This window comes from Eutrema salsugineum, unplaced genomic scaffold (assembly GCF_000478725.1).
Source record: "Eutrema salsugineum unplaced genomic scaffold, Eutsalg1_0 scaffold_19, whole genome shotgun sequence".
Classification (NCBI taxonomy): domain Eukaryota; kingdom Viridiplantae; phylum Streptophyta; class Magnoliopsida; order Brassicales; family Brassicaceae; genus Eutrema; species Eutrema salsugineum.
The window spans coordinates 2,189,311-2,211,022 of record NW_006256838.1 but is presented as its reverse complement, the minus strand read 5'-3'; the positions used below and the strand labels follow the sequence as shown (position 1 = coordinate 2,211,022).

The 21,712-nt window shown below is 36.4% G+C and overlaps 3 protein-coding genes across 3 annotated transcripts; 2 read left to right on the top strand and 1 right to left on the bottom strand.

Annotated features, from left to right (window-relative positions):
• Window positions 1-55: 55 nt before the first annotated feature.
• On the bottom strand, window positions 56-12,781 carry LOC18019960 (nuclear pore complex protein NUP93B). The gene is given in 17 exon segments (XM_024157218.1): window positions 56-133; window positions 204-495; window positions 604-785; window positions 926-1,012; window positions 1,014-1,829; window positions 1,903-1,992; window positions 2,119-2,202; window positions 2,321-2,374; window positions 2,579-2,713; window positions 2,808-2,903; window positions 3,145-3,261; window positions 11,110-11,256; window positions 11,617-11,706; window positions 11,799-11,858; window positions 12,119-12,185; window positions 12,455-12,546; window positions 12,680-12,781. Coding segments are annotated over 17 exon segments (2,589 nt in total).
• A 1,039-nt stretch (window positions 12,782-13,820) lies between these two features.
• On the top strand, window positions 13,821-15,034 carry LOC18019959. The gene is made up of 4 exons (XM_006402822.2): window positions 13,821-13,987; window positions 14,094-14,225; window positions 14,359-14,739; window positions 14,817-15,034. The coding sequence occupies exons 1-4, from the start codon at window positions 13,875-13,877 to the stop codon at window positions 14,950-14,952; spliced, it is 762 nt and encodes a 253-aa protein (XP_006402885.1). The 5' UTR covers window positions 13,821-13,874; the 3' UTR covers window positions 14,953-15,034.
• A 1,886-nt stretch (window positions 15,035-16,920) lies between these two features.
• On the top strand, window positions 16,921-18,942 carry LOC18019958 (EGF domain-specific O-linked N-acetylglucosamine transferase). Its single transcript, XM_024157166.1, is given in 3 exon segments — window positions 16,921-17,351; window positions 17,467-17,544; window positions 17,702-18,942. Coding segments are annotated over 3 exon segments (1,518 nt in total). The 5' UTR covers window positions 16,921-17,152.
• The last annotated feature ends 2,770 nt before the right edge of the window (window positions 18,943-21,712 follow it).

Here is a 21,712-nt window from a genome sequence, read left to right as displayed (position 1 = left end):
ACAGCTTCTTACAAGATCTTCTTAAAATCCAAAATATAATTAGAGATTCTTAAATTCAAAAGCTTCGAGCCACCTTCTCATACAAGTCTCGAGGCCAGTTCTGGTGTGTGTTGCTTGCAAGAAACCTGGCAATCTGCAAAAGAAACCATATCATGATCTCTCATGATCACCATATATGTATGCATTAACAGTTAATGATGTACCTTAGATCTCATGGCCCGGATCGATCCATCAGTGTCGGGTACGTTGTCCAGACAAGTCAGAACAACCTTCAGTAAATCAGGGACACAAGTCTGGAAGTAAGAGGATGCTCTCTGGAACTCGTCCGGGTTTGTGTCAGATAGTCTCGGATCGAGATGAAGGAACGGGAGCTTCACCACTTCTCTCAAGGCGTCTAGATGATTGCCTAGTCTGGCCAACTTGTGGATCGACAATATTGACTCAAGCTCTCGAAGTATTGTTTCTTGTTTCATGACCCGATCTCTTTCCTGGATACTGGTGCATACAAGAGCGTGACACTTGTAGTGAGAAACTCCTTATTCAACTATTAAAAAAAAAATTAAGACAAGTAAATAAATGCGTTTGTTAGAGTCTGAAATTTACCCGACTTCAGAGTAGTATTTGTAGGACTCAAGAATATCGTTTGCTGAGAGAATGAGTCCCGCTGTTCGGCTTTCGCCATCTGACCTTCCACGGATAAGGGAGCAGATGGCTTCAGATAGACACTTGTTTATTGTTTCCAAGGCAGCCGAATAGGCACCAACTCTCTTCTGTATTTCTATACACTGCATTGGACAGTAAACAGTAAGAGATTGAAACATGGTGAAAGAAATAAATGATTGGTATGTAAAATCACTTCATTTGAACAAAAAACCAATCGATAGTTTACCAAGCATGTTTCAGTTATGATCAGAAAGCTACTTACTTTGTCGTATAACCCAGCTTCTTGACATTGATGCGCAGCTTCGATCAAGAACTGCTGCCTCAATTTTGAATCAGGAAGAAATCTTCCAAAGCTCGCCTTCTTCACCAGAACCTCTACCACCAAGCATAAAGTTTATACCTCCTTCTCGTAATAAAATCTCAGTCAGTAGTTGCTTCAACATCAAGTTCCTTTGCCTTTGTTGATCCACATTACTTCTTCCGGACCAAGCTAGTTGTCCCCCACCTACCGCAATAGCAGCTTGTGCATAGTATTCCAGCGTCATCTGCAGATCACCATGATGCAAATACATCGACCCATATTGCCTAATCATGCTAGATGCCTCGGCATTAGCATCCATCACGCTTAGTTTGTGCCCAGTCCCAGATCCTTCAGATAGAACAGAATGGTCCACTAGAGAAATAGCCATATGGACAGCATCAATGTTGAAACCTTCATCGCCTGCTTCTGTGGACATGTGCATGATCGCTGGTAGTAACTGAATGCTAAGAAGCAGAACATAAGGGTATACTAGAGGGTCTTTGCCATTCTTAGTGTAATAAGAAGGCTCAAACTTATTAAGATAAGCCTGAAGATCATATAAACTGTAAGGAACTAGCCCATCATTGAAGACCACAGATGAAGATCCACTAGCAACGTCACGTATGCAAGATAACTTGAACCAGAGAAAATCTTCTATTGTGTTAAAAAGCGTCGAAAAATCCCTCAAGATGCGATCAATTTGCCTTCGGGAACCAGATATGATAGTGTAGAGTAGGAGCTTCTTCTTGTCATATGTTGTTTGGCCCAACCGATCACCCAACCTAAGCAATTTCTCACATTCTTCAGAAGCAATAGCGGCGTTATTTGCAGCCACAATACCACCTGCGGTAATCCATTATGTAAGCTGCCAAAAAAAAAAGCAAATCAAACCATGACTCCGGAATTTGAACGTAGGTAACTAAGACCTGCAAATATACCAGAGGAGCAAACTGTTGTTGAGATGACCGAGATGATTGGACAATTTTTCTAGCCTCCTCATAATAACCACTTCTCAAGCAAAAATATATCTGTGATTATAGAAATATATTTGATCAATCTTTTGTGTGGAACAGCAACGAAAATATTTTGTAGTTCAACTTAATTGTCCAGGATAATGGTGAGAATTCTAAGCATGAGGAAAAATTATGCGAAACCTGCTGCCAAGTAGTATCAAAAGGAGGTTGCCGACACGCATCACCTGAATCAAAATTTAAAATCCCATTATCCCTTAGACGAATCTGCACAGTATTCAAAAACAGAATCAAGGAAGCAAACAACTCAATGTATATGATTGCCAGTAAAAAAAAATTACTGTGTATATATGCTTTGTGTTAAGCTCTATTCTATCGCACTAACCCGAAGAAAAGCACGAATTCTTTGCAAATTTCCAACAGATCCACCAAGAGCAGCCTAGAACAAGATTAGAAAAACGGGATGTTATGAGTATTAACGCAGTTGAACTCAGACTGAAAGATCAGGGCACCTTTTCAGTTGACATTCTTGAAGTTATTATTTAAATAAATGCATGAAGAAAAATGTGACATGCGTCATCAAAAAAAATGTTACATGCGTTAGCATGCACACGGAAAATAAATACAAGACAGAAACAAGTACTTGTGTAGGATGACTTTGAATTGTATCCATTATATGTTTCTCATGCCCACATTCCAAGTGGCGCCTTGCACCTATCACGAGGGACATCCTCTTGGAAACACCCTGTTGTACTGCTGAATCTTCACCCGTCATGGCCTATTTTTACAGATTGTTAAAGGCCTTGAAAATGTAAGAACAGTCCTTAAAGGTACCTTTTGTTATAAAATGAGAGTTCCAATTAAAAGATCACCTGAATAAGTTGCCATAGTTTCTGCATGTTGACTGATTTTCCATGAGTCAAATCAATTCCTAGACTTTCATAAGCACCCTTGAACGATATTGCAGGCTATAAAATGCATGAATGGGAAATTAGTAGGGAAGAAGCCAAACAAATCAGTAGATAGTCAACGAGGGTAAATTAACGCTGCACTAAAAGCAGTCATCATCATAAGGTGTAGCATGTACATAATTCTTAAGCAATCCAGCTGGACTTCTGAAAGCAATAAAGGAAATGCATAATCTTCAGTTGCAATTATCAAACAGGACGTCGTTTAAAATGCAATCAAAGAGGTACAGGAAGACCATACCATGAATGGCAAGCCTCGTTCTCTTGAAGAATTTAGTTTCTTCACAACCTCTGCATAGACATATGCTTTCTTCTCATGAATTGGTTTTTGAGCCAGAGACGCAAGTTCTGTTCCAGGCTTTGAAGACACTACAAGAAAACAATCGTTTTCCAACGGTCCATTACGACGGTTTATAAATCGTCGCAAATTTACAACGATTTTACGACGATTTTACGTCTAATTTAAAAACCGTCGTAAAACCGTCGTATATAAAAATCGTCGTAAACTCGACGTACAATTTACGACGAATTACGACGATTATACATCGATCACGAGAGATTTACTAGTAAATGTAAATTACGACGAATATACGACGACTACATTTCGATGTACATATTACGACGATTGTACGTCGAAAAAGGAGTTAGGTGAAAAACATTTAAAACATGTTTACCTAACAATTGTAGATGAAAAATTTTATCTCAAAATCGTCGTAAACTCATTGTAATATTATTGTTGAATGTAAAACCGTCGTAAAAAGTCGTCGTAAAAGCGTTGTAAAGCCCGAAATTTTCCTATAAATAGATCTTCATTCCTTCATTCAATCACAACACATCATCATTCAAACATAAGAGCATCTTCATCTTGGAGACCCATTGTAGGTCTCCTAAATTTTAGTATAGTGTTGTAAATCCTTATATATTGGGTTGTCCATTGCTGAAAACCTGAATTAAGAGTTATATTACTTTGAATCAAAGAAGTAATAATATTATAAGGTTAATTTACTTCATTCACGTGGCTAGACGTGACACAAGAGACCACCTCCTTTATTGTCTAATCAATAAAAAGAGATAGTATTTTGAGTTTATTTTCAAGATGTCTATATACGAGCTAAGAAGTTGGATGTATATGCGTAAAGATTCAGATGGGGCGTCGACAGAAGAGTTCAAGAACGGGTTAGAAATATTTATGTATCAGACTACAAATATGGAGAGAACGAAAGATAGTGGGAAGATGTTTTGTCCTTGTTTGAAATGCAAGAATACGAGGTATACACTAACCAAAACCGTGTGGACGCATTTATTAAATAGAGGGTTTATGCCGCAATATTTTGTTTGGTATCTACATGGAGAAGGATATGGCAGTAATACTCATGGGAATGCTGGTAGTAGTAGTAACTATCAAAGTCATGTTGATATTGATGAATCGAATTATGGTCATCAGCCTAATCAGTATCAATATGACCAAAGTGTAGATCATGATAGGATGCATGAAATGGTGATTGATGCATTTCATGAAACGCATACGAGTAATGCTGTTGAGGAACCTAATGTAGATGCCAAACGATTTTATGATTTGTTAGACAATGCTAATCAGCCAATCTACGAAGGATGTAGAGAAGGCTTGTCCAAATTATCGTTGGCAGCTAGGATGATGTCGATTAAAACAGATCATAACCTGGCTGAGGTTTGCATGGATGATTGGGCTGATCTTCTGAAGGAGTATCTACCGGAGGATAACTTGGCAGCGGGAACATACTACGAAATTCAGAAGTTGTTTTAGTCTTGGTATACCTTCTGAGATGATAGATGTATGTGTTGACAATTGTATGATTTTTTGGAAAGACGATGATCAGCTGGAGGAATGTCAATTTTGCCATAAACCAAGATACAAGCCTCAAACTGGTGGGCGTAAAAGGATACCGTACCAACGTATGTAGTATCTCCCTATAACTGATAGGTTAAAACGGCTTTATCAATCTGAAAGGACAGCTGCATCAATGAGATGACATGCGGAACATACACAAGTAGATGGAGAAGTTGTTCATCCATCAGATGCAAAGGCATGGAAACACTTCAATATGGTATACCCAGATTTTGCTAAGTTCAAAAGGAATGTCTATCTTGGTCTGTGCACTGATGGTTTTAGTCCATTTGGTATGTCTGGTAGACAATATTCATTATGGCCAGTAATCCTAACTCCTTATAACCTTCCTCCAGATTTGTGCATGCAAAGGGAATTTCTTTTCCTAAGTATTTTGGTTCCAGGTCCAAATCATCCGAAGCGAGCTCTCGATGTATTTCTTCAGCCACTCATACATGAGTTGAATCAGTTATGGTATACTGGCGTTCGTACATATGACTGTTCTACGAGGAAAATTTTTACTATGCGGGCTGTGCTTATGTGGACAATAAGCGATTTCCCCGCTTACGGTATGCTATCAGGATGGACTACACATGGGAGGCTATCTTGTCCTTATTGTCTTCATCGAACTGATGCGTTTCAGCTAAAATATGGTAGAAAAACTTGTTGGTTTGATTGTCACAGGAGGTTTTTACCGGATAACCATCCATATCGGAGGAACAAGAGGTTATTTTTGAAGAACAAAAGTGTACGTGTCCCTCCACCCGTTAATTTAACAGGAGCTGATATATAGGCGCAAATAGATCATTGGAGGGCAGAAGAAACAGTAACTCGTGGGGGAAACTGGCACACTCCTGCAAATATGCCTGAAGGTTATGGAGTTCATCATAATTGGCACAAGAAAAGTTTTGATGTCATGCACATTGGAAAAAACTTTTCTGGCAACTACCTTATTGGAAAGATCATCTGCTCAGACACAATCTTGATGTCATGCACATTGAAAAAAATTTTTTTGATAACATCATGCATACAGTTATGAACGTAGCAGGAAGAACAAAAGACAATGGTAAATCAAGATTGGACTTGCCTGATTTATGCAACAGAAGTGAGTTGCATCTACTGAGAAACGGGAAAGCACCAGTTCCTGTATTTTGGTTGAGTGCAGATCAAAAGTCAGCATTGTTCAGATTGGTTTCTTCTAACGTTAAATTTCCTGATGGGTATGTCTCTAATCTTTCCAAATCTGTTGAGAAGGGGGTAAAGTTTGCTGGGATGAAAACCCATGACTGCCATGTCTTTATGCAACGATTATTTCCATTTGCATTTGCTGAACTCTTGCCCAAAAACGTCCATGAAGCTATTGGAGGCATTGGTGCTTTTTTCGGGATCTTAGTACACGAACATTATCAGTTGATGTAATATCACAACTGGCATTGAATATTCCAATCTTGTTGTGCAATTTGGAAAAGATCTTCCCACCATCATTTTTTGATGTTATGGAACATCTTCCTGTTCATCTCCCATACGAAGCAGAGCTCGGTGGACCCGTTCAGTACAGGTGGATCCGTTCGAGCGTTTCATGAAGCATCTTAAAGGCAAAGCCAAAAATCTAGCTAAAGTGGAAGGCTCAATTGTGGCGGGAAGCTTAACGCAAGAAACTTCACACTTCACTTCATACTATTTTGCACCGAAAGTACGAAGACGCAAAAGAGCTACTCGTCGATATGATGATGGAGGAGTTGGCCTTACATATGCCGTTGAAGGTGTACCTGACATATTCTTGCCGATCGGACGTCTTAGTGGAAAACTAAAAGATGTTTGGTGGTCCAATGAAAAAGATTATCACAGTGCACATACGTATATCCTGTTAAATTGTGAAGAGTTATCATCGTATGAAAGGTACCTTTTTAATTAATAATATCTTTATATGAGTTGTCAGTATTAATAACTATTTGTTGTTTTTCTCAGCACATTTGTTGATGAGGTTAAAGAATGCATATCTGGGGTTTCTGAAACTGAAATCAATGATCGTAAAGATCAACACTATGCCCAGTGGTTAAAAGGGCAAGTACGTATAAAATTTTAATTAAAAAGAGTACTACTTTAATTTGCTATATATCGAAATCAAGATATCAAAGCGGATTTTTTTTCTTATTAGGTGGACCCGAATGACCCGGATGAATTTCCAACATGGTTCCATGAGTTACTACTAGGTCCGATGGCAAAAATAACTACAGCCTCAATGTAATTCACTCGGGGCTATGTTTTTCACACATATCGTCACGGTGCAATGCGGGCGACAACAAACTATGGAGTTTGTGTGAGGGGTGAAATCGATTTTTATGGAGTTGTGCAAGAAATAATTGAAGTAGAGTATCCTGGATTGTTAAGGCTGAAAATTGTTCTCTTCAAATGTGATTGGTTTGATCCAACTGTTGGACGAGGGGTACGTCTAAACAAGTTTGGAGTTGTTGACGTGAACAAATCACGACGGTACAACAGGTTTAGGGTGTTCCACTTCATCAGGAAACTTGCGTAGATCTGTCTGAACGAGATGTTGATGAGGAGATTTTCTTAATAGACCCTCGGAACAGGCAACTTGAAGATCTTCCCGATGATACAGAAGAAGAAGGTGATGATGAGTTTGCTGAAACCGATGATGACGATTTGGCGGAAGAAGACGGTGATGGTGATGAAGTAATAGAGGAAGATGAATCTGATTGAGTTTCATGCATTGTATTTAGTGAATGTTTGTTATTTGTTTGTTTGTTTGTTTGTTTATGCAACTTTGTTTGTTTGAATTTTTTTAAAACCATATAATTCGATTTTACGACGGTTTTACGACGGTTTGTCTAAACCCTAAACCCTAAGTCTAGGTTTTAAGCCCTAAATGAATAGGGTTTCAACATTACGACGTCTTTACGACGAACCATCGTAATTTCGTTGTAACGTTACGACGGTTTTACGACGAGTACACTATTTCGTCGTAAAACCGTCGTAATGTTGAAATCCAAGAATTTGAATCTTATCTTATTGGTTGTAAGGTATTTCACAATTGTTTTTGATTGGTTATCTTATTTTATATGAAATGCTATCAATCTGATCAAAATTAAAAATTTGAAAAAAAACATACATATTTACAAGTTCATGCATGTTTTCGTAAATGTTAAGTGAAAGGTTATATATTTGATTACGGAATTTCATTTTTTACTATCTCATGTCATAAATCCATCATACTTGCAAAGTTGTAAACCTTTTATTATATGTTAGGATACAATAACCTCTGCATTGTTCTTTATGCAATATCACATTTATAAGATTTAGGGTTTACTCACCTTTTTAAAAAACATCGTAAAACCGTCGTAATATAATCGTAAATTTACGACGGTCTTACGACGATTAAACCCAAAATCGTCGTACAACCGTCGTAACGTTTGAACCGGATAGGCTCTTGATCCGAGGTACGAGGTTATAAAAGTTTAGTCTTTATGACAGTTTTACGACGATATTGGATTACTCGTTGTAAAACCGTCGTACAGTTACGACGACTGTACGACGACGACGTCACGACACGTGTCGTGTTATGCAGTGGACCGACTGTTATACAACCAAATCGTCGTAAAACCGTCGTAAAGTTACGACGGTTTTACGACGATCACAAAATCTATATAAGGGACGCGAGATTTTTTCATTCGTCGCTCATTCCTCTCAAACCCTCTCTCTCTAGAAATCTCTCTATCTCTCTAAAAAAAAATCTCTCCTTCTCTCCCTACTCTCCAGCCAATTAATCTGTAAGTATTTTTTTAAATGAATTTCATTACATATTATTTTAAATTTAGGTTCGGAATTTAGATTTAGGTTCGGAATTTAGATTTAGGTTTCGGAATTTAGATAGGCCCGGATTTTGTAAATTTTAATAAATTTTTTTTGAAAATTAGTAACAAATTTGTTTTAATTTTGTAGATTCTGTCTCGATGGCTCCTCGGGCTAAAAGATTTCACTACCGACAGCTCGTCGATTCTGACGGTATGGCCCCGTCTACCTCGGTGACCGGCTCAGCCACCCCGGAGTCCTCGGGAACACAACGGACGGTTTCCCAACCGGTCGTTGTTCCGCAGCTGCCACCGCCTCCACCACCACCAGCCGAACCAGCGGCTCCCGCACAGGCCGAGCCAGAGGCTGATCCTATCCCGCCTGTACCGTATGCCCAGTTTACGGTACAGGATCTTCTGGCGCAACCCGGTCGTGGGACCATGAACAAACTCGACCCGGATCGAGCCCCCGGCACCTTTTGGTACGTAAATTTTTGCCAACAATATTTTTAAATTAATTAATATTTAGTCTTATATATTTGATATTAATTAACTATTTCTCTTTCCATTTGACTAGGTTTACGACCGACTGGAAGAAGTTGGATCAGGCCACACTTGACACTTGGTTCAAGTGTTTTGCGGTAAGTAATTTACCATTTCCTTTAATTTTAATTTTAAATTTTAACTTTTTACAATAATTACTAACTTCTTTTTTTTCCTAGCAAAACTGGCATTGGGAAACATCCGCACACGGACGTGTGGAGACGGTCTTCAAGGAGAATGTCAAATACCGCCTCAACAACACCGTTTCTGACTGGAAACGGAAGTGGGAGGTCGACGGCGACAAGGCCAAGCCGGCGCCTATGTCCATTACCGTCTGGCGGGGCCTTGTCCAATACTGGTTGGATCCGCACAACCAAACTACGGCCGCCAAGTGTTCCGGATCTAGGTAAGTCGTAGTTAATTTCAATAATATTTACATTTTTTTTTTCCTTTTAATAGATTCTAATCAAAATATTTTTCAGGAACGCTACTGACGATGCGGGAAATAAGAAGAACGTCCCGCACACTTCCGGCCAGATTCCTTTTGCGGGAAGACGGCTTATGATGGTAACTAAATTAAAATCATTAATTTTTTTTCAACTAATAAACTCTTATTTCTTGATAATAATTAATTTTTTCATTTTTATTTTGTAGGTCGAAGATAACGGAGGAGAACTTCCTCCGATGACGAAGGTTTTCGCCGGGACGCATAAAAAGCGTAACGGCGAATTCACGGATCCTCGGGCGGAGGAGATCTACAACGCCGCCTGTGCGGCGATCGAGGAGCGACAGACACAGCTGACTCAGCAGGCGCGTCAAACGTCTCCCGGAGGTAGCTCGGTCAAATCGACCCCGGCGCTGACGGTGGCGGAGATGTACCAGATCTACGAAGAGGTACGTAATTAATTTTAATTACTATTTTTAATTAATGTAACTTTAGTTTTAAATTATATTTCTAACCATAATGTTTTTATATGTTTGTAGGTTGCCCCAAAGAAAAAGGGGCGGGTATTAGGGATGGGGTCCATCCGTGATACCCCGAGAGCTACGGCGACTGGTCACGTCCGGGTCCCGGATCCGGTTATCCGCCAGGAGATCGATCAGATGCGGACCCGGTACGAGACGAGGATCGACCAGCTCTACGGTCTTTTCGAGATCATGGGAGCCGGCAACCCAGTACTCATGGCGCAGTTGGACAAGCTGCGGGCTAAATGGGGTTGTCGGATCGTCTGCCGTCGGGTCATCTACTAGGACTCAACCGCCGGTGCAGATGGACGAGGAGATGTTCCGATCTCTCGGGGTTGAGCCTCCTAGAGCCGGAGATCAGGCGCCGGCGGAACCATCAAACCGAAGACCCGGCAAGAAACACGTCCAAGACGATGGGGAGGAGGCGGTGACGGGATCAACGGGATCGACGATTTAGATTTACATTTAGATCTGTAGGGTTTTTTTGTAAATTACAATTAATTTTAATCAAATTTTCATAAATTTTAAATTGTAAATTATTTTTTTTTATTTAAATTTTAATTCGAATTTTTTTTTTTAATTTTCAATTATATTAAACGTCGTATAATCGTCGTAATCGATTTATTCAAACTGTCGTAATTTCGTCGTACATTTATTCAAAGACGACAAATACGACGATTATACGTCCGAAAGTTACGACGAAATGAAGAAATACTTTACGATTGATTTACGACGATTTATGCGTCGTACATTTTACGACGATCTTACGTCGACCATTAACGACCACTTAACGATGGTCTAGGCGAAGACCAAGTCGACGCAATTCGATGTAAACTTGTTGTAAACTGTACGACGCATTTACGACGATTTTGTTTGCCTCGACGTTACGACGAAACAAAATCGTCGTATATTATACGACGATTTGTCTATTACGACGATGACTTTACGACGATTTTGAAATCGTCGGTAGTCCGTCGTAATGGCCCTATTACGACGAATTAACGACCATTTTGACCATTACGATGGATCTTCCTTGAGGACTCAATGCCACAGGCACTAGTTGACCACCATGAGTGTCTCTGCTTGTCTCGATCATCTTGGTCTTAGGTATCATTGAGATTTTGCTAAGACTTTGAAGAAAGTCACGCTTTTCTTTTCTACAGTCCTCCTGCTAGAAGAAGATTTCACATTGACTATGTGAGAAAGGACTCAACCAGCTTCTAACGAATCTTTTTAATTTGCAATAAGCACTCAACCAGCTTCTAACGAATCCTACGTCAAGAGTTTCCAATTCACAATCCATATACATTTGTATGGATAAAGAAAATACTCCTTCGTTTCACAATTACGGTCACATGCCAATATCATTTTCACATCTTTGTTTGAAAATACATAATGAGAAGAAACAAAAGGCGAGATAGATATACTCTACAAGCATTAGACTGCAATGATTATAGGAAAAAGATACGACGAATATAAGTAAAATGGAAATCAAGTCAAAAAAATTGATAGCAGTCAGAATACCGACCTCTAATACTTTCAACATATAATCATTAAAGCTTCGAACATTATCCTTTTGGGCCTCTTGTATAGCCGATACCATTGCCATTTCATGAACCTAGAGACATGAAGAATGCATATAGAACGATCAGTTACTCCAAAACAGATTTATCCGTATTCTAAAATAGGCCATTTTCAACGATAGAATACATGTTGCAAGTATTCTTCAACACTCGTTGTCTCGGCAGGGAATACATCCTCAAATGTCGTCTGTTAACCCAATGAAAAAGAAAAACAAATTAGGCAAGGGTCGTTCAGTAGCTGAGTAAAATGAAAGTAGAAAAGTATGTGAGAATCTTGCAGATAAGTAAGCAAACAAAAATATGAGTCTTATACTTGTAAAAGCAAAAAAGTTAACAGTAAACTGAATAAGTATCTGGTTGAAGCCAAAATATACATATAGGAGACCTACCCAAACACAGAGAAGCATAAGCTAGGGGATAGAGAGAGAAGACTAATAAAATGCTCACCTTCAACTCGAATGACCTTAGATCATGAGACAATTGCTCTGCATTGATTCCCTCTCGTGCAAGTAGTCTGCGCATCCAATGAAAAAATAAAGACTTAATAAAATCATCACTCAGTTGCATATCTACCACCTTCTCTTATGAAAGCTTTATCCACTTTCTGAAAAGACCGACCAGAAAATTCTACAGTGGTTGGCTCTTCGGGACCTGACTTAGGCCTTGCACCCTAAAATTCTTTAATGCCTAAAATTGAGTAACCAGTTTTAGATTCTCGGCCACAGTCAATCCGTTAGACTTCAACGCACGAAAAATGGATTAAAAAAATGGTGAAAAGAGTACCTAGTGGCAGCAATAGACTGTGAAGGAGCTTCGCTTCTTAGGGTTTTAGCCTTAAGTTTCCTCGACAATGCTTCCAATTAATCCAAATTCCTCTAAAAAAACCACACGGTTATCATTTACGAATCAAGCTCATCAAGAAAAAGATGCACAGAACCACAATCGAAAAGAAATATTTATTTACGATGGATAATCGAAAGCGAAAAGAGTAGTGGTGAGAAAAAGAACCTGAAGAGGAGGAAACTGAGCCGAAGGGACCGCTTGCTCGAGAAGCTTTGTCGACGAATGGAGAAGATCAGTCCATCCACTCATCTCCTGGTCGTTCGCCATTGATATTGAATTCGAGCTCTACGGGTAGGAGAAATGGAAAGGGTTTAGGATTTCAAACTTTAGAACATTTTGTTTCCCACATCGACAAACTTGGATACTTGGGAAGGGGAGGCTGCACTATAAGTAAGAGTCTTCATCTTCTTTAAAATTAATAGTAACCCATCCATACTGTGGGCCCGTAGCAAGCGATCCACTCTAAAATGGCTTGATATTGGGCACGATTTATATTAACTAGGAGAGAACTTGCGCATATGCGCGAATCTTGTTTTAATTTATATTTTAATAACTACTATTGAATTTTATGTCTACTATTAATATTTTTTGTATAAAATATTTATATTTTTTTCGATTTCTTTTTGATGATATAAAATTTATAATTCTCATCCAAGATGTGGCCCTTATCGAATTACTGAGTTCGATACCTTCCTGTTGGGCCTGTTTGGGCCCGATTCTGAATCTTAAGTAAGTTGAGTTTTTTAAGAAATCGGTTTAAGGCGGTATAAAATTGGTTAGGCGGGCAATTTTTTAAACTCAGGGACACGTGGAGAGAGGTGAACAACTGTTGAGCAACATTTATAGTATAGATTAGTCTTCGAGTTATAAATAAATCATCGAGTAAGTTGAGTTCTTTAAGAAATCGGTTTAAGGCGGTATAAAATTGGTTAGGCGGGCAATTTTTTAAACTCAGGGACACGTGGAGAGAGGTGAACAACTGTTGAGCAACATTTATAGTATAGATTAGTCTTCGAGTTATAAATAAATCATCGAGTAAGTTGAGTTTTTTAAGAAATCGGTTTAAGGCGGTATAAAATTGGTTAGGCGGGCAATTTTTTAAACTCAGGGACACGTGGAGAGAGGTGAACAACTGTTGAGCAACATTTATAGTATAGATTAGTCTTCGAGTTATAAATAAATCATCGATTTTCTAAAAAAATCGGTTTTAAGCGGAAGAAAATCGTCTTAAGCTGACCGCTTAGTCTTAAATCAGTTTAGTTTGAGTTTATTAAGAGACAAATCTAGTGGTATGCCAAGTATTCGACGAATTGTCCCAGTGAATTCCTTCGACGGAAGTGAGAGATATCCTTTGAAAGTTATGGAGGAAAAAGACTTAGAAGCTTTCTCGTCGAGTGAGAACAAATCTGGCTTTGCAGCAGATGATGACGAAGAGTTTCATTCTGGTGGTTCAGGGTCCAGGTTACAGTTCAGGTGGATTCAAATTCTTTAACTCGTTTCTGGATTTAAGTTGTCTGCGATAAGCAGATTATTCTCTTACAATCAATTTTTCGCTCTTTTATGTGTTCGCATATTGTAGAGTAGGATCTTCCAAGGCTCGTTGGATTACCGAATTAGGAATGGCTCAAGTTGAGATTAAAAGAGGGAAACTTTGGACAACAACAGGAATCATTCGTAGCGGAAAGACATATTGCTTCATAGAAGAAGCTTTGTATGTGGCAAACAATGTTTTTTAGATATCAGTCTTTACCAAAGATATGTTTTCTTAAAGATTTACAGTTTTTTACTCAGTCATCTGATGATGTAGTCTTTTCTTTTTTCCCATTCTCTTCTTCTCGTGGCAGGTATTTGAGTGAAATAGGAGAGTTGCAGATCTTGAGTAATGAAGATGATGATATAGTGATTCCAATGAAGGACTTGTATGAGAAAATTGCAGATGGAAAAAGTGGCTGCTGTTGGGAAAACTACGAGGTTTATAAATACTTAAAGGGTCTAGGTTACATCCTAAGCAGGCATGGAGTTCCTTGGACGTCAAAGGATGCTGCAATTACGACACCAAGTGATGAAGAAGAGTCAGTTTGTGCCGGTAACGAGGATACTGTTATTGAACTCTTGGGGGATATGCAAATCTGTGATGCAAGAGCTGTGTTTGATGTGTATTTACCAAACAGCCGGTTCAAAAAGTCTTCTCCTGGTGAACCGAGCTTTGTGGCTTGCTTCTTCGGGTAATAAGCCGTCTCTTTCGTTCCAACTATGAAACCAAGTTTCTTACATTACACATCTTACTCTCCTCTTTTTGCAGGGAGTCTCCACCTAGCAAAGAAGATATTAAACTCCTGCAAAGCGGTGTAGCTGCGCTGTTAAGGTTCTGTCATATTGCTCAGGGCCGTGTCAGTTTCTTTTTTTTCAGTTCCATAGACCTCCCTGTCTTACCATAAATGTAACAAAAAAAAATGCGTTTGTATTCTTTAGACAATGTAACTATGAGGTTTTTTATTACATGAGACTTGGAGTAACTTTGATGATGCATATTCACAAGGTGATATATACGAGTTTCTGTTTTTCTACAAGGCTTATAAAGGATCTTATAAAGGGCTCCAAAGAAAAATGTAAAGGCAAACGCTTCCTCGAGTGAGATAACATGTATTCTTCTAGAAGATTGATTTGTGCCGTTTTTTTTTGCCGTTTGCATCAGATGTAACCGTCATGTGACGACGTCCTTTTGTCAGTAGTTGTGGCCCACCCTAAATCTCGATTCCTAAGATACTGCAATCATAACTGGTCCATCTCTTTTTTCCCTCCTTTCTCCTTTAATTTAATCTAAAACACACAAAATTGTAAGATCAAGTCTCTTGGTTTAGTTCGAAGTATTTATCTAATGTTTTGAAATTTGAGTGTGTCTTGACATTTTACGAATCTTCGATTTTATCACTATGCAAGTATGAATGATGCAAATTTTTGTAATGTCTCCTGTGTGGAGGTTGATACAGAGTCTAAATCATTTAAAGAAATCTGCGCACAAGCCTGTCATATTATTTGTATATTTGGGAAAATAGACAGTAAATATCACGAAAGGGTTTTTTTTTTTTTGCCCATCCACATGCATATCTTAAGATTCAAAATAAATGCAATGGAGATCATACCTATATTAGAAGAAACACATCACATGCACTCTAGTGCATTCTCTTCCCAAGAAAGTGATCTAACTTGATACTTGTAAACTATAGGCTAATCTAGTTTGAGAAATCGTATCATGGAAATTTATAGTCAAAATCTTGTTATATTCAACTCAAATAAAGAGGATTATTTCACAGCCGGAATTAGAATGTGTGGTATATAGGAAATAAAATACTAACAATTATGTTAAGACCCCCCGAACTTGTTTCAAGTATGAGAAACAAAACTCATTGTATTTATGAATGGTGAAGTAGTTTAATACTATGTATTGTTTAGTGCGTTTTAATTTATAAATGTGACTGTATTATTTCATAGTTTATAATAAAAACGGGTTCATATATGACCTGAACCTAGGCAACTTTTTTTATTTTTACTTGTATTGGTATAGGTTGTAAAGGTATTTTAAATGTTCGGAAAAAAAATTATCCTGACCATTGAAATTCCACCATTGTTGGCATTGATCACCAATTCATAATAATAGAAGTGGTAAGTGGTAACTGGTAACACATCCACAGTAGTAAATATATTCCCTAATTTAGGCCATGTTGATTGTCCCACCAGCTGACTTGCGTAAATCACGAATCTTTTCATCACTTCAATTTAATTTTTCCTTAACATCCGGTTTACATCAATTAAAATATATATTTTATCTTAAAGAAATAAAAAAGTCAGAAATTAGCGAGGGAGGGAAAGTCCATCCTAAGTGCGATATCTGCATCTCATTTTTGTTTTTCTGGTCAACAATCTGCATCTGCAATATTATCAATTTTTGTTCCTTTAGAAATCTTAACGAAGATCCAAAATCTTAAGGCAGTATTAGAAGATTTTTTTGAATTGGAGCGATCGAGGCAAAAATTAAAGTCTTGTCACTGCAACTTTTAGTTGGATTGAACCACTATAAACCGAAGATTGGGTTGGTTTTCAGTTTAATCCAGGTTTCTATTACAAGAAAGAAAATTCCAAATTCAATTTTGGAGTAATTAAGATAGAATCGATTACTGAAAAGTGACAAACCGGAGAAATTTTCAAAGGAAGAAGGAAGAAGTAAAGCCCTTCTTCTTCTTTGACACGTCTCTCCATGCGCTTTCATATGCTGACGGAAAATACTCGATGAAGGCCTAAACATAAAAATTAAATTTTTAGAGAAGTTCATCGAAAGCAACCTTCAAACTCTGAAACATCCTCTCTGGAAAATCATATTTTGTCTGTTTCTCTCTTCATTTCTTGGTGTAAGAGAAAGGCAGCTAAACCCAATAAATAAAAAAATTGTCTTTAACCCTCTCATCTCTCTCTCCTTTTTGATAAAAAAAAAGATCTGATTTTTATATTCTTTCCGGTAAAGGTTCTTCTGGGTTTGCCCGCTTCTTTAGTCAGAATACCAAAAGTCCATCAGAAGCATCGTAAAAAATCGAAACTTTGCTTGTAGTTCTCTTCGCAATTTTTCTTTATTTCTTCGCAGAAATGATGCAATACCAGAGATTAATCAAAAAAGGGGAAAAGCTTAGAGTTACTGTTGAAGAAGATGGTTCCGGAGCCACCGCTGTCTCCGTAGCGAGCGGTGGCTACTTGAAAAGAGTCAATCAGAAGATTCTATTGATTATCTTTCTCTCTTTCCTCTTTTGCTGTTACATCTTCAGCTTCTCCTCTTTCTCTCTTCTAGGTAATCACATATTTTGGTTATTTAGTTTTCAAAACTTTTCTATGTTTTTTTCTCGAATTCTGGTCGTGAGTTTTGGCTTCCTCTGAGATTTTTATTAGCTTATTTTCTTGTGCAGGTGCTTTTAGCAGAGAAAGTGTAGGATTTGGTCCTTATGAACCATTCATTGCTCCTCTATGTTCAGGAATCTCCAATGGTATTTATCTTTCGACAATCTCTATGATTCTTTATAATTACACTCTAATAAATACTGCCAAATCTGATGCTTCAGAGCATTCCTTTTTGTAGCTATCTGAATTGTTTATGTTGAATTCATCTCAACCACTTCCGTTTATGATTCATCTCAATTACAGGAACAATTTGTTGTGACAGAAACGGTTTTAGATCAGACATTTGTATCATGAAAGGAGATGTTAGAACACACTCTGCTTCTTCATCAGTCTTCCTCTTCACTTCCCTCAAAAACAAGTCCAAAATCCCTGAAAAGATGAAACCTTACACAAGAAAATGGGAAACAAGTGTTATGGAAACAGTTCAAGAGCTCAATCTCGTTTACAGAGATGACAATTCTTCGCTCTCTGGTGACGAACATAACACCATCTAAGATGTAGTTTATGATGTCCCTGCAGTGTTTTTCTCCACTGGTGGTTATACCGGAAACGTGTACCACGAATTCAACGACGGAATCATCCCTTTTTCCATCACTTCACAGCATTTCAACAAGAAGGTTGTGTTTGTGATCGTTGAGTATCATCGTTGGTGGGTTATGAAATACGGAGATATTGTTTCTCAGCTCTCCGATTATCCTCCGGTGGACTTCAGTAGCGACAATAGAACTCACTGTTTCAAGGAATCTATCGTGGGGTTAAAGATTCACGACGAGTTAACTGTTGATCCATCGTTGATGCTTGGTAACAAAACGATTCTTGATTTCAGAAATGTGCTGGATCGAGCGTATTGGCCTCGTATCCGTGGATTGATTCAAGACGAGGCAGCGAACAAGACCGGTAAAAGGTTTCAAGAACTCGGTTTAAAAAAACCAAAGTTGGTGATTCTGTCGAGAAACGGATCAAGGGAGCTACTCAATGAGAATCTTTTGGTGGGTTTAGCTGAGGATATTGGTTTCTTTGTCGAGGTTTTGAGACCGGACAAAACAACCGAGCTGGCCAAGATATATCGATGTTTGAACTCTAGCGACGTGATGATCGGTGTTCATGGAGCTGCGATGACACATTTGCTTTTCTTGAAACCGAGAACGGTTTTTATACAGATTATACCAATAGGAACCGAGTGGGCAGCTGAGACTTACTATGGAGAACCAGCCAAGAAGCTGAGGTTGAAGTACATTGGGTACAAGATTAAACCGAACGAGAGCTCCTTGTATGATGAGTATGGCAAAGATGATCCGATAATACGAGATCCAAAGAGCTTTACTCGAAAAGGATGGGATTACACCAAGAAGATGTATCTCGAGCGCCAGAACGTGAAGCTCGACTTGAAAAGATTCAGGAAACCGTTGTCTCGTGCCTATGATTTCTCGATTAAGCGAATTGGACCGGTGTATAGTAGTTACTAACCGGATGTAACCATTTAACCGGGTTTGAGCTTGTATAAAATCATTTTGCTTAGCGTAAACAAAAATTAAAATAGAGAATTGTTAGCTTGTATAAAATCATTTTCGAAGATGTAAACATTCTGTAGAGAAATGCAAAAAATAGAAAATTGTTAGCTCTATTCCTTAGTGGTTCTATAGCCTCATATGACTCAAATTTACAAGAAAAAGTAAAATAATTGATTCTTTGTTGAAATCACTAACCGGAGAAACTAACTAAACTGAGTTTGAACAAAAAGGATCACAGAGTCAGAGAATTCATTTCACACCACATAAAAATGGGCCTTGAGATCCAAATAATTGTTATTCTGAGGCCCAAATAATCGGTGTCTACTTTTCGTTTCTTTTCCTTTTTCTTTTTCTTTTGACCGAGATTTGTGATGCAGAATTTGAATATAGAGCAATATCTTTTGTTTCTATTTACGAAAGATTGACTTCATATTTATAGGAAGAATATTCTATTTTTAGTTTTCTGTATCTTTTTGTGATTATCATCGCAATATTAATTTACACCCTACGATACAGAAAAGAAAGTAAAATGGAAAGAAATTGCATGTAACTACGACAACTGGTTGTTCTGTTTTTGTGTGATTGATATGAAATCCTTCTAATATACAAAATCTTTGAAATAAGAAGTGATCCTTTATCGGGTTAACAACAAAAAAGGGTAATATTCCAAGCGGTTTCCTGTAATATATGTTGGTTTTCTTAAAAAAATTATAGGAGCTATATGAAACAAAATATGGAATTTTCTGATAACTAATTTGTTTTTACTTTCTTTGAAGAAAACAAAAACTTAAGAAGTCACGGCAGTTTCGTATCGAAAACAAATACTCAACGCGTTAATGCCTTCACATATTGTAAATTTTAATGGATACGGGATGTTATTTTTGGTAACAACTAAAGATAGCAAATTGTTTCAAAATTTTTGTTTAGTGTTATAAACTTATAAATAAACTTATAAATAAACCATTTCGTATATGCTATTAACTTTTAATATTTTTGGCTTATATTATTAGAACTAGATGTTTGATTCACTTTCGCTTTGTTTCCTTACGGTTTTTGATTTTATCGGGATATATGATATATCAAAGCTTAATGAAATTTAATATAATATTAGTCAAGAATGTTTGATCCAGATACACCAAAAAGGGAAATGAATTTCCAATGCGACTAAAATGTTTTTTTACTTTCTAGATATTAAAACAACAAAACTGAATCTACACGAAGTTAAAAAAAATGAATAGATTTTTTAAATTAAATATATAATTAACCAAAAAACAAAAAGTAAAAATAAACTTCACCGCCATGACATTTGGTCTGTATTGTTTGAAAACCTGTATGATACCAAAAAACCGCACCAAAAGCCGGGTTTTAAACAACAAATATTTTGATTCTTAAATTAATAAAACAATGTGTAAATCGTTTTTTTCACAAATTAGATATGAAAAAAGAAAATATATATATATATATATATATATATATATATATAATTTGCTATTAGCATTAAATGAATTAAAAGTATATTTTCATAAATTGTCATTTCTACTACAAAACAAAGTAATCTTCTATTATTATTTAAGAAAGACAATTTAAAAATGACATTTATATCATGTGTGATTTACAAGAATGTCATAGTGATGTGTCATTATAAGAAAGTTTCTCAAAACACATATAAAAAATATTTGCTTTACTAGAATAATTATATCACTTGCTATTAGCATTAATCTGGTTAGAGATTAGTTTATATCAATTATATATTTAATACTTAACAATTAATTTGTAAAGATATTATTTTTCTTTCTATTTTTTAACAACCGATTTATAAAGTTTAACACATAATATTACTTAGGTTACTAAACACTATATTTTTATATCATATTTCATTGATTTTAATTTTGTTTTAAAAATTGAATTATCCATCTAATAAAAAAAAATTAAAATTTTCCATGCATATTATAATTAATTTTTTCTATTAAAATTTAAATATCTTAGTCTGATGTTGAATCGGTTAAATAAAACGTATTAATCCAATCAAATATGCAATTTTATTCATATAAAAGCTATTATTAAAATTAATTATAAAACCAACAATTATCTAACATTTATACAATTATACTATAAAATAAATATAATTGTAACTATTATTAATAATTGTATAATCAGTGCATAAATTTGCAATTATAAATATCAGTTAACAATTTTTTAATTGTAATTATATATATTATATTTACATATTTAAATTAAAAAACTATGAATAATATTTATTCCGAGTGCGGGTAATCACATAGTACAGTAGTATTCAACAAAATATTTGTTTACAAAATCTCAAACAGAAATTTGGTGATTTGATAGAACTTAGTGTTTTTTAATGTTTAGATAACTCCAAATACAATTTACTTTCCCTATATATAACTAAGATATAGTCTGTGCTATGTGCAAAACGTATGTAATTTACAAATTTTATCATCTAATATTATGTTATTTTTTAGGTTTTGTAATTAATTTAATTGTCTTATGAATTTAAAAAATATATTTATTTATTAATATTTTAAATTTATTCAATTTATAATTATTTATATGTTTTTATTCAGTAATACATATTTTTACATATTTTTTAGATGGTCAAGTTTTGTACAATTAATTATTTATTTAAAAAAATATTAACATATGAAAGCTTTTATTGAGTAATTTTTTTTATATAAGCTTATTCGTGGAAACTTATATAGAATTTAATGTTAATTTATTTGAT